Genomic DNA, 13131 nt, shown 5'->3' with positions numbered 1-13131 from the left:
GGGGGGGCCCCCCCTTCTCCCCCGGGGGGGGGGGGGGGGGGGGAGGGGGGGGGGGCGGGGGGGGGGGGGCCCCCCCCCCCCCCCCCCGCGGGGGGGAAAAAAAGAGCCCTTTTCAAAAAAAAAAAAAAAAAAAAAAAAAAAAAAAAAAAACACATTACAGGCTGGGCACGGTGGCTCACGCCTGTAATCCCAGCACTTTGGGAGGCCGAGGGCGGATCATGAGGTCAGGAGATCGAGACCATACTGGCTAACACAGTGAAACCCCATCTCTATTAAAAATACAAAAAATTAGCCGGGCGTGGTGGTGGGCGCCTGTAGTCCCAGCTACTTGGGAGGCTGAAGCAGGAAAATGGCATGAACCCGGGAGGTGGAGCTTGCAGTGAGCCGAGATCGCGCCACTGCACTCCAACCTAGGCGACAGAGCGAGACTCCATCTCAAAAATAAATAAATAAATAAAAATAAATAAAAACACATTACAGGCCAGGCACAGTGGCTCACACCTATAATCCCAGCACTTTGGGAGACCGAGGCAGGCACATCATGAGGTAAGGAATTCGAGACCAGCCTGACCAACATGGTGAAACCCTGTCTCTACTAAAAATAGAAAAATCAGCTGGGTGTGGTGGCATGCACCTGTAATCCCAGCTACTCAGGAGGCTGAGGTAGGAGAATGGCTTGAACCTGGGAGGCAGAGGTTGCAGTGAGCCAAGATCGCACCATTGCACTCCAGCCTGGGCGACAGGGTGAGACTCCATCTCAAAAAAAAAAAAAAAAACACATTCCAATAGCAGTGGGACCTTCCCTCCCAGGTCTTGTTGGGGTTGTGGGTAGCCATGGAGCTTGTGCTGCAGGGATCACCAGGTTCCTCTAAATGAAGCATGGTGGGATCCAATCTGCTTCATTATTATTAAGACCGTGTCCTAATCTGATTGTAGATATTTTAAAAACCGTAGAATTTTAAAATCAGGCAACATTAGAGCTGATCCAGTTCTAGTTCTGTTGTTTTGCAGAGCGGGGCACTAAAAAAAGAGAGAAGTTGTCACAGTGACACACCAGAGTAGAATCTGAGTCTAAAAGTAATGCTTTTATTTCCCTGATACCGTGAATGTGGCTACTCAGCTATCCAGACAGAGAAGTCTGGCTTTTACTAGACGAGCAATGTGTGACTCTAATAGGAGGTCAACTACTTTATCACTCGTGTTACTGAACAAAGAAGACAGAAATGAGGCCTTAAGCATGGTTGGTATTGCCGCTTCTGCATTAGGTTGGGGTAATGTGTGAATCTGGACGGGTTCTGGTTTCACAGGTACTTTCATGGGATGGATGTTGTTTTTCTTTCCGTTTCTTTCCATTGCAGCTTCTTTTGTAGCAAAGTGGCCCAGTCGGTGGCATAGGGTGGCAGGTGCAGCAGAACGCATGTCTGGGTCGCTATCTTTGTCCTCCAGTCACTGCAGGAGGAAGAGCCAGCCTGGGAATTTGCGTCTCCTTGCACTTGCTCAGATTTAAAGGCAACAGCTCAGAGCATAACAATGGGAACTGAAGACAGCAGCCCTTAATCTTAATGTATTTTGAGATTGCTGTCATACTCATTTGATATGAAACAATGTCTACCCTGCCTTGCCAACCTGTGACTGTTGGGCCGGATGCGGTGGCTCACGCCTGTAATTCCAGCACTTTGGGAGACCAAGGCGGTCAGATCACAAGGTCAAGAGATCGAGACCATCCTGGCCAACATGGTGAAACCCCCTGTCTACTAAAAGTGCAAAAATTAGCTGGGCGTGGTGGCGGGCGCCTGTAGTCCCAGCTACTCGGGAGGCTGAGGCAGGAGAATCACTTGAACCCGGGAGGCAGAGGTTGCAGTGAGCTGAGATCGTGCCACTGCACTCCAGCCTGTGCAACAGGGAGAGACTCCATCTCAAAAAAACAAAAACAGTGTCCAGCCTGCCTTGCCAACCTGTGATTGTTGCTGGTCTTGTTCTCTGTGGGGTCTTATCACAGGTGTGAGTTCCTAGTTTGACAGAGCCGCTAACATCTGTTGGGGATTTCATCACTGCTGGTGCATATGTGCCGTGCTAGCCACATGTCTAGGGCTACTGGATGACTTACGCCTTCAATCATCTAAGAAACAGCTCATCATTGGGAATAGTTTTTGAAAAGATGCAGCTCTTGCCTTAGATCGTGCTTTGTGGTGAAACAAAAGGAGGTGGCAGTCCCATTCCCTGATGGCTCAGACATGTTGCCACCCAGAGGCTCTGCCACGTTGGTCATCTGGTGACGTCCAGACGAGTGCAGACTGCCCGATCGCCTCAGGCATGATGACACTACAGAAAGTCTTGCTGCTTAAACATTTTTCTTCCTTAGGGAAAATAGTGTCAGATTCACAAATTCAACAGTATCATTTATGTTGCTATGAGTATCTAGTTCACAAACACGCACTAAAGGAGTTAAGGCAAAAAAAAAAAAAAAAAAAAAAAAGTGCCATGGACGAGTTGGTCCTTATTTACATGATTTTTAAAACAACAGGCTCTGTGTTTCTGGGCATTTAGATAATTTAGAATAGTATTGAGTCCTCTTAAGTAGTTCTTATAGTGGAGAACATGAGTTATTCTTTGTAGCGTGGTTCATAGAGCAGTGTGTTTGTTGGGATTTGTTAATCCTGTATAGGGTCTTTATGAAGTCTGTTTTCATGGAAGCTTCTCTTTGTCAACCCCAGGTTCATCAATGCCAGAAGACGAATTCTTCAGCCAATGTTGGATTCAAGTTGTTCAGAGACCCCCAAAACAAAGAAAAAGACAGCTCAGAACCGGCCAGTTCAGAGGTTTTGGCCTGACTCTATTGCATCAGGAGTTGCACAGCCACCGCCGAGCGAGCTCACCATGTCAGAAGGTATGGGTGGCCGGCCAAGGCCAGACATAGTGGACCGTGGGGTGGGGATTTTGAACAAGAGGCCTGGATTGGGCCTGTTAGCTGTGAGCCTCAGGTCATGCGGTGGACGAAAGTACATGTGGTTCTCTTTCTCTGCAACTAAAACATGAGGAAGCTGCATTCTGGGTGCATGGGAGCTCTCAGTGAGAGTTAGGAGCACCAGTAGTAGAGAATGTAAAACACATGATAGAGATAATGAAATCATTAATTCTGCCTCCAAGACACGGTCACGGACAGTGGATCTGCTCCTTTGCTTCTGTGTTTGTTCTCCTTTTCCCTCCGACTCCAGGTGCGGAGGAGGGACTTACCCCGTTCTCAGCATGTGTCTTCTTTCTCTTCATCCTCCATGCCCTTCTCTTGTTTTTGCTTATTCTCTGTGGCCTCTGCCCTCCATCCCCTGACACAGGCAGCCATTCTGATGTGTTTTATAGGCATCTGTCTGTTCGTGTGAGGTCTTCATATTTTTGATGGTTTTGTGTGCATGCGTTTTTTGTTTTTTGTTTTTTTTTTTGAGACGGAGTCTCACTCTGTCGCCCAGGCTGGAGTTCAGTGGTGCGATCTCGGCTCACTGCAACCCCTGCCTACCAGGTTCTCGCCATTCTCCTACCTCAGCCTCCCGAGTAGCTGGGACTATAGGTGCCCACCACCACACCTGGCTAATTTTTTGTATTTTAGTAGAGACGGGGTTTCACCATGTTGGCCAGGATGGTCTCGATCTCCTGACCTCATGATCCGCCTGCCTCGGCCTCCCAAAGTGCTGGGATTACAGGCGTGAGCCACCGCGCCCGGCCTGTGTGCATGGGTTTTTAAGTCTATGTAAATGGTGGTATTTCCTCTTCTTTCTTTTTTCTGGCAGCGATAGAACCTTATTCAGTTAGGAAAGTTTGGGGCCATTATTTCTTCAACCGTATTTTCTCACCTTCCTCCTGCAGCCCTTTTTAGGGACTTCAGTGCCTGTGTAATAGGTGGTGAAAAGTTTCACACAGTTCCTGATGTTCCTTCCAGTTTGTTAGATTCTCTGTGTTTAATTTTGGGTGATTTCTGTGACTCTCCTTCCGCTGCACTAATCTTTTCTTCTGTACGGATTCATCTTATGCTCATCCCATCCAGTGTGGTTTTCATCTTAGACCTTGTAGTTTTCATATCTCCAGAAGTTCTGTTTGAGTCTTTCCTGTCTTTCATGAGTCTACTAAAGTTTTGAACACACAGAATACAGTTGCTGCCACTGTTTTGATGTCCTTCTCTGCAAATTCTAACATCTGTCAGCTCTGGGTCAGTTTCAGCTGATTGATTTTCCTCCTTATGACAGGTTTTCCTGCCTCTTTTCATGCCTAGTCATCTCACTGGATGCCAGGCATTGGGAATTTGGCCTTTTGAGGTGCTGGATGTTTTTGTATTCCCGTAAGTCTTCTTGAGCTTTGCTCTGAAGCGCAGTTAGGTCACTTGAGAGCAGTGTGATCCTTGTGGGTGGTCCGCAGCAGTGCTCAGACTAGCGCAGATTATCCCAGCTGAGGCCAGACCTTCCTGAGTTCTCCATCCAGTGCCTGAAGACAATGAGTTTTCCAGGCTACCTGTGTGAGCGCTGGGCTGTGTTCTCTGTGGTCTTTTCAGACGGTTCTTCCCTCGACCTCAAGTCAGTTCCCTGTGGCAGGCGCTGATGGGTTCTCCACTGAATGCGCAGGTGACTTTGCGCGGGGGGTGCTGGCCCCCTGGTTAGGATGGGCTGTGAATCACACTTATTTTGTCTCCATTTAGCCTTTCTTGAGTTGTGTTATATGCATTTAAACCAGAGTGTCCTCAAGTACTGCTGTGACTGCATCCTTTAGGTTTGGATGTGTGGTGGTCTTCTCTTTAAAGAATGTACAGCTAGAAAGTTACTCTGTTTCTTTCTCCCTCTTTCTCTGTCTCCCTCTGTCAGAAAAGGCAATACCTATCTATTGAGGAAAGACATTCAAACAAGAACATTCAGGGAAAAGTAAATCTCTCTTCAATCCTGGCTTCTACTTCTCCAGGGACAACCATTGTTACCAGTTTCCTGTACAAGCTCCAGTGCATACATGATATATTGTATGCACAGACATGAATGAATGAAAGTGTATCTTTAAAAAAATTTTTTTTTTTTTTTTTTTGACAGAGTCTCTGGCTGTCACCAGGCTGGAATGCAGTGGCGCAATCTCAGCTCACTGCAACTTCTGCTTCCTGGGTTCAAGCAATTCTCCTGCCTCAGCCTCCCGAGTAGCTGGGACTACAGGCGCACACCACTACACCCAGCTAATTTTTGTATCTTTCATAGAGACGGGGTTTCACCATATTGGCCAGGCTGGTCTCAAACTCCTGACCTCATGATCCACCCACCTTGGCCTCCCAAAGTGCTGGGATTACAGGCGTGAGCCACTGCTCCTGGGCCTCTGTTAAAATTTTACCCAGATGTTAGCATATCACATAACACTGTCTCTACTTTCTTTCATTACTTATTAATACATCTCGCAGTTTTACAGATGAGTAAATGTTGGTCCACTGTATTGTTTAGTAGCACCATAGCATTCCATTGTTCAGTGTTTTGTTTTATTTTATTTTTTTGAGACAGGGTCTTGCTCTGTCACCCAGGTTGGAGTGCAGTGGGGCAAGCTTGGTTCACTGCAGCCTGAACCTCCTGGGCTCAAGTGATCCTCCCGCCTCAGCCTCCTGAATAGCTAGAACTACAGGCATGCACCACCATGCCCAGCTAATTTTTAAACTTTTTGTAGAGACAGGGTCTGCTGGCCAGGCGCGGTGGCTCACACCTGTAATCCCAGCACTTTGGGAGGCTGAGGCGGGCGGATCACAAGGTCAGGAGATCGAGACCATCCTGGCTAACATGGTGAAACCCCATCTCTACTAAAAATACAAAAAATTAGCCGGGTGCAGTGGCGGGCACCTGTGGTCCCAGCTACTCGGGAGGCTGAGGCAGGAGAATGGCGTGGGCTCAGGAGGCGGAGCTTGCAGTGAGCCGAGATCGCACCACTGCACTCCAGCCTGGGCGACAGAGCGAGACTCCGTCTCAAAAAAAAAAAAAAGAGATAGGGTCTGCCTATGTTGTCCAGGCCGACTGGTCTGGAACTCCTGGGCTCAAGGGATCCTCCCTCCTTGGCCTCCCACAGTGCTGGGATTACAGTTGTGAGCCACTGTGCCTGTCCTCTCCATTGTTGAGTGTTTTTAATTTGGGCCTTGCTCGTGGATATTTGGGCCGTTTCCATCTTCTGCTGTTAGGTTTTACAACAGGCTCTGGCATGTGACAAGGTTTCTCTTCTTTCACACGAATCTTCCTTCCTCTTTCTGTCTTCTCCTCTTTACTTTGTTTCTCCACTATATTCTTCTTGTGTCTTCTTTTGGTGTTTTTGGGTTTTTTGTTTCTACAGTACTTTTTGCTCCATGAATCTGTGTTCTGTACAGTCCTGATCTCCACTGAGGCTGTTCTTAGGCCAAGGCCTTATGAGCTAAGCGTGGTCTGAGGCTGATTTCAGAAAGAGTTTCCTTTTTGGTTGTTGTTGTTTTTTTGAGGCGGAGTCTCGCCCTGTTGCCCAGGCTGGAGTGCAGTGGTGTGATCTCCGCTCACCGTGAGCTCCGCCTCCCGGGTTCAGGCCATTCTCCTGCCTCAGCCTCCCGAGTAGCTGGGACTACAGGCACCACCACCACGCCCAGTTCATTTTTGTATTTGTAGTAGAGACGGGGTTTCACTGTGTTAGCCAGGATGGTCTCGATCTCCTGACCTCGTGATCCGCCCGCCTCGGCCTCCCAAAGTGCTGAGATTACAGCCGTGAGCCACCGCGCCCGGCCCAGAAACAGTTTCTTAAATCCCTATTGAACATTCCCTAAACATAAATAGTTTTTTTTTTTTTTTTAACTTTAGGTCAAACAAGCAAACAGTACCCAATTGAGTAATAAAGTGTTTTTCTGAGAGTACTAATTTAAATAATGACACACCTTCATCCTGCTGCAGGAGCTGTTGTCACCATCACCACGCCCGTGAACATGAACGTGGACAGCCTTCAGTCTCTGTCCTCGGACGGGGCCACCCTGGCGGTGCAGCAGGTCATGATGGCAGGGCAGAGCGAGGACGAGTCTGTGGACAGCACAGAGGAGGACGCGGGTGCTCTGGCCCCTGCCCACATCAGTGGGCTTGTCTTGGAGAACAGTGACTCCCTACAGTAGGGGCAGGAGCAGATGCACCTGACTTTTTAGAGTTTGCACAGCAAACATTTTACACAGTTTTATTTCTAATATGTTTTATATGTAGATATAGAAGAGTGCACTTTTGTATTTCATAGTAAGCTTAAAGCGCGTCTTTGCCGGTGCAGCGACTTCTTTCAAGAGTATGTGTGTGTGTGTGTGTGTGTGTGTTTTTAAAGAAATTCTTTAAAGGTTTAACGCTAGATTGTGAGGAATGACACACCACTCCCTCCCCACCTTGAATCCCTAATTAGATTAAGAAATAGCGCTGCCATTTTCTAAACCGTGATGCAGTTTTCACTTCGTTCTGTGGTTCCAGCAGATCTCAGTGGGCTGGCTTATTTGTGTGGCCCATGGATTTGAAAGAAGCTGCTGCACCCGAAACTGCCAGTGTGCGGTGACAACGGCACACGCCTAGACTGAGTGTGGTTTCATCGTGAGTGGATGGATGGCAAGCTTAGCAAGCCTAAGTCCCCTCATGTTCAGTGAGCCTGTTTCATTTGCTATATATAAAAAGAAACTCCTATTTTTACCTTGCTGGAATTATTGGATAAAAAAGCTATTTTTATAAATTCGTTATGAATTGGATGATGACTATATTGAGGATAAAATTTCTAGAGAAAGAAACAATACATGCTTGCTATTAATATTTCAATTTGGAATGTTCTGAATTGACCAAATTTAATGAACCTGCCCAAAGTTAGCTACTGTTCCATGGTTCTTTGCTCTCCCAGGGTAGTGATGAGCATTTACTACTATAAAAGAAACAGCTATTTAATGAAATTTTGATATCTGCAGATTTTTGTTGATATGTAATGCTCGGATTGCATTTTACACTTGATCTAAACATGTATCGAAATGTATTTGCTAAATAGGACTTCAGGTAAGTGAGGCGAAATGGTAGCCAGTGATCCGTTAGGAGCTCTTACCATACATACTCCAGTCTAATTTAAATCTGACCACAGTTGCATGGTTGCTTTACCATGTTAGCTGTGTATTGTTTTAGAAGTTTTAAATTCAAAATATGTTATGCACAGAATGTTTATTATAAACTAATATAAAATGTGCTCTACCCCATTGGCTCAGAGCTAGGGCAAGCAGCAGATATTCAGACTTTATTACTTAACTAGCCGACATCCCTGGAGTCCCAGCGGCGAGTTGGTCTGGCGAGGGCGCAGCGGCAGCCCCCACGGGTTGGCTCCCACGTTTGCATTTGTGGCTGGTCTCCTGGTGTTAGTGTTCTCTTGTTGTACGTTGTTGCTTTTGACTTTCCAGAGCCCTCCTGCTCACTTGACCGTATGAGATTTGGAGTAACTGTAGGACTAATGTTTCCTGGTAACAAGATGAACTGAAAGAGTGGGCTGGGTTCTGTTTTCTTCGGTTTTGATTTGTTTTCATTTGTTTACTTAGGAGTGGTGCTTTTTCTCAGAAAACAGGCCACAGTGTTTCATACAGAATGTCTTTATATCATCTGAAATGGTATGGCCCAAGTTCATTTGTTTATAGGGTCAGGAATGTCTTTAATTCTTGAGATTCAACAGTAATGATTGGTTGTAAGCCAAGGGACATTTTAAGCGAGTGAAGTGTTTTTTCTGGAACTGATTTTTCCCAAAAGAATATATTAATTGAAGTTAATCATAGGGGAGTACTTCTAGATAACTTAGAAGTCAGCGGGAAACATACAGAAATGTATTTTAAAATCTTTCAGGAGCTTTAACTGAAAGACTTGATTATCAGCTCTTTTGGGGAGAGAATGACTTTTTTTTTTTTTTTTTGGAGGCAGAGTTTTGCTCTTGTTGCCCAGGCTGGAGGGCAATGGTGTGATCTCAGCTCACTGCAACCTCTACCTCCCTGGTTCAAACGATTCTCCTTCCTCAGCCTCCCGAGTTGCTAGGATTACAGACATGCGCCACCACGCCTGGCTAATTTTGTATTTTTAGTAGAGATGGGTTTCTCCATGTTGGTCAGTCTGGTCTCAAACTCCCGACCTCAGGTGATCCACCTGCCTCGGCCTCCCAAAGTGCTGGGATTACAGGCGTGAGCCACCATGCCTGGCCGAGAATGAAGCCACCATTGCATTCCTCATTTGTGAACTGTTTTCTCATATTTTAAGTCAAGTCTACAAGATCATTTTAACCTAAGTTCCAACTTTGTTGACTTTTTAAAATAAGCACCCATGAAAGCCAGCCGGCCCTTCCTCCTTCCCTCACCACCCTCCGTCTCTTGGGCTGCCTGCTCTGTAGTGTAGATTGGTGGAAGCCATTCACAGAATGTAGACTCATGTATAGGTCACTGTTTCTTTCCCGCATTAGAAATCACATTCACTGAGCAGTGGATGGAATTTAAACACTGCCCTTGCCCAGCACAGTAGAGCGTGCCTCTCGTTCCAGCTACTCGGGAGTCTGAGGCAGAGGATGGCATGTGCCAGGAGTTTGAGGCTGCAGTGCACTGTGCCTGCACCTGTGAATAGCCACTGCACTCCATCTTGGGCAACACAGTGAGACCCCATCTATAAAAAGAGGGCACTGTGTGAACCTCGGTGGCACTGGGAAGCTCTGGCCTGACAGTTAAACACCCATGCTGAATGGTACAGTGTGCATTCTCCAGCTGAAAACTTTCAACTTTCCTAAATTCTTACTAAATTCAGAGGAATAGGATAAAGATCATGTAGAGAGAGGGTGCTTATGGACATAGCCTGAGTTTCCTTTAACCTCTCTCCACTGGGTGCTTTTAACTAGCTTCTACATGGCAAGCCGTTTCAGTTTGTAAAATCACTGCCCAGCATGTTTGAGGTCAGTTGGCACCTTAAAACACCTGTTCCCCAGCCCTCGGACAGTGGAAAGAATCTGTAAAAGTGTGACCCCTTTAAGATTTCATTTTAAATGATCAGATTTGATCCCAGTTTTATTCTTGTTGAATTTTTCCCTATGAAGGCTCCCTTTGAATGTGTCTTGAGACCCAAATTGAGCATGTTGCTGTTGTTGCTGCCCTGCACCTGTTGAGCAGGAGTGGCAGGGCTGGCTGTGCTGGATTCCTGCACGCTCCTGCGAGGGACTAGCTTGGCCTTTGTGCTTTGATTCCAGATAGTAAGATGAGTGGAAGTGTTTATCCAGTATGCAAAGGAAACCCTCACGGCTAAGGGCTCCGGGAGTTGTGTCTGTGTGACCTGAGAGTGATCCGTCTCCTGCCTGTGTTGAGGAATCAGGGTGCCCAGCTGGGGTTCTGCCCCCTGTGAAAACCCATTCCTGGCACTTAGAAAGAACTCAGCAATCTTCTTTCGTTCTAGTTATGTTCGGTCTTTGAAACTGACAATCTTTGAAATGTGAATACTGTAACAATATGTTTTCTTGGATTGTTGTCTTTAAAAAGGATTTTTGTGAAGCAATTGATTTATCAAAGCAAAAAAATTAAAAATAGAAACTTGCTTTATGAATGTTTTATTTTATAAAGCTCATGTCACCGAAAGCTGCTTTTCCATTTTAGGTAAAACATTGAGAGTGTTTTCATGTTTTCTGGTGACATGTAGGGTCTGTAGTGACCCCTGCATATTGGGAAACCAGGACCACACTGCATCGGACTCTTCAGGTCCATTCACATGTCCAAGAATCTTTTCTTCAATTCCTTACTTTGTTCATTCATTGGCTGTCCAGGCAGAAAATGGAAACAGGTAGCTTTTATGTTTTTTATTATAGTTTTCCATAAATCTAATTATTCTGATAGTTCATATTATAAATTTTCATGACAAGAAAGTTCCTGAAGATTTAAAAGGTACATTAAAACAATTTCAGAGGGTTTTTAATCTTTGTTATCCAAAGTGTTATAACTCCCAACAACTGTTCATGCTTAGAGGGTAAAGTCAGCAGACTTATGTATTTTAAAAACCACATCCAAAATTGTGAGTGTTGTTGGAGATTAGTAGTGACAGCTGACTGTATTGTTTCAGGAAATGTTTTTCATTGATTTACAGAAAACCGAGGCACTGTGTTGTGTCTCAAGTTCCCTCAGGTCGGAGGTGAGAGGACGGACATGAGCTTGATTAGTGTGGGGTCTCAGGCAGTCCCGGCGTCTCTAGACTTTCAGGGCTTCCTTTGTGAAAAGGAAGAACTGGGCCGGGCGCGGTGGCTCCAGCCTGTAATCCCAGCACTTTTGGAGGCCGAGATGGGCAGATCATGAGGTCAGGAGATCGAGACCATCCTAGCTAACACAGTGAAACCCCATCTCTACTTTAAAAAAAAAAAAAAAAAAAAAAAAAAAACTATCCAGGCGAGGTGGCGGGCGCCTGTAGTCCCAGCTACTCGGGAGACTGAGGCAGGAGAATGGCATAAACCCGGGAGGCGGAGCTTGCAGTGAGCCGAGATCCGGCCACTGCACTCCAGCCTGGGCGACAGAGTGGGACTCCGCCTCAAAAAAAAAAAAAAAAAGGAAGAACTGGCTTATAAGGTTTATTCTAGCTCTACAATGATGTTTATGACTAATGTAGACTATCTCTCCATCTAAAGAGAGATGAGGAAGTAAGTAATGGTCTAGCAAATCCAGAAAATAATATTGGTATTAAATATTTAGTGTTTCACACTTTCTGAATTATACAAATGTCATAAATAATGTCTACTGTTTTTAGCTTTCATCCCATTCTATTATATATACTCTCAGAAAAAATTCTTAGTACAAGGCCAGGCTTGGTGGCTCACGCCTGTAATCCCAGCACTTAGTGAGGCCAAGCTGGGTGGACCACCTGAGGTCAGGAGTTTGAGATCAGCCTGGCTGGCCAACATGATGAAACCCCGTCTCTACTAAAAACGCAAAAATTAGCCAGGCGTGGTGGCTCATGCCTGTAATCCCAGCTACTCGGGAAACTGAGGCAGGAGAATCTCTTGAATCTGGGAGGCGGAGGTTGCAGTGAGCTGAGATTGCCCCACTGCTCTACAGCCTGGGGCATAAAGCGAGACTCTGTCTCAAAAAAAAAAAAAAAAAAAAACTTAGTACAAATTATTTTTGCCCTTGTACAGTAAGATCTTTTTACCTTCACTAAGACCTAGGATCATTGTTTAACTATCATTGTTCATAAAATCTGCGAGACGAGTGACTATATAGCATCTAAGCACGTACAACTGAAAGCAGTGAATGCTGCTCCCGGTGTGGCATCTGGGCCTGGGCCAGCTTTCCCCAATGCCACATCCTCACCACGCGGCCCAGCTCGGGTTGGCACCTGCAGGCTCCTCTCTGCCAGGCCTCCTCAGGTCTGGCTTTTGTAGTCTATAAAGGACTAGTTAGGGTTGCTTACTTGGATAATTTGTAAATATTCTGTATAAAAATAGTATTTAGAAGGTATCGTCTTATACAGATGTTTCCATTCTTTATCTCGTTATGTGAATCAGGATTTCAACCCTGTAAAAAGCAAGAATAGTTTTAATATAAATCAGGAATTCTAGGCCGGGCGCGGTGGCTCACACCTTTAATCCCAGCACTTTGGGAGGCCGAGGCGGGCGGATCACCTGAGGTCAGGAGTTTGAGACCAGCCTGGCTGACGTGGAGAAACCTGGTCTGTACTAAAAATACAAAAATTAGTCGGGCATGGTGGTGGGTGCCTAAAATCCCAGCTACTCGGGAAGCTGAGGCAGGAGAATCGCTTGAACCCGGGAGGCAGAGGTTGTAGTGAGCCGAGACCATGCCACTGCAGTGCAGCCTGGGTAACAGAGCGAGACTCTGTCCCCCCTCCCCACCCCCCAAAAAAATCAGGAATTCTTTTATTCCAGAATCTTTCAAAAGAAACATTTTAGGCTGGGCACAGTGGCTCATGCCTATAATCCCAGCACTTTGGGAGGCCAAGGCGAGTGGGTCACAAGGTCAGGAGTTCCAGACCAGCCTGGCCAGTATGGTGAAACCCTGTCTCTACTGAAAATATAAAAAATTAGCCAGGCATGGTGGCATGTGCCTGTAGTCCCAGCTACTTGGGAGGCTGAAGCAAGAGAATTCCATGAACCCAGGAGAGGGAGGTT

General features: G+C 46.1%; 1 protein-coding gene across 3 annotated transcripts in view; it reads left to right on the top strand.

The window, feature by feature from the left end:
- The window catches only part of PKNOX1 (PBX/knotted 1 homeobox 1), a 34172-nt gene extending 23612 nt beyond the window's left edge, over nt 1-10560 (top strand). For 2 of the 3 annotated variants that reach the window (XM_025378687.1, XM_025378688.1), the window contains 2 exons: nt 2715-2887; nt 6906-7262. In XM_025378687.1, coding sequence (XP_025234472.1) covers nt 2715-2887; nt 6906-7117 — 385 coding nt within the window. In that variant the 3' untranslated portion in view covers nt 7118-7262. Of the gene's footprint in view, nt 1-2714; nt 2888-6905 lie in introns of all 3 variants that reach the window. The other variant, XM_025378686.1, reaches the window with a different exon arrangement.
- Nucleotides 10561-13131: the final 2571 nt, after the last annotated feature.

This window comes from Theropithecus gelada, chromosome 3 (assembly GCF_003255815.1).
Source record: "Theropithecus gelada isolate Dixy chromosome 3, Tgel_1.0, whole genome shotgun sequence".
Taxonomy (NCBI): Eukaryota; Metazoa; Chordata; class Mammalia; order Primates; family Cercopithecidae; genus Theropithecus; species Theropithecus gelada.
The sequence above is the reverse complement of the archived record's forward strand: the minus strand, read 5'-3'. Positions and strand labels throughout refer to the sequence as shown.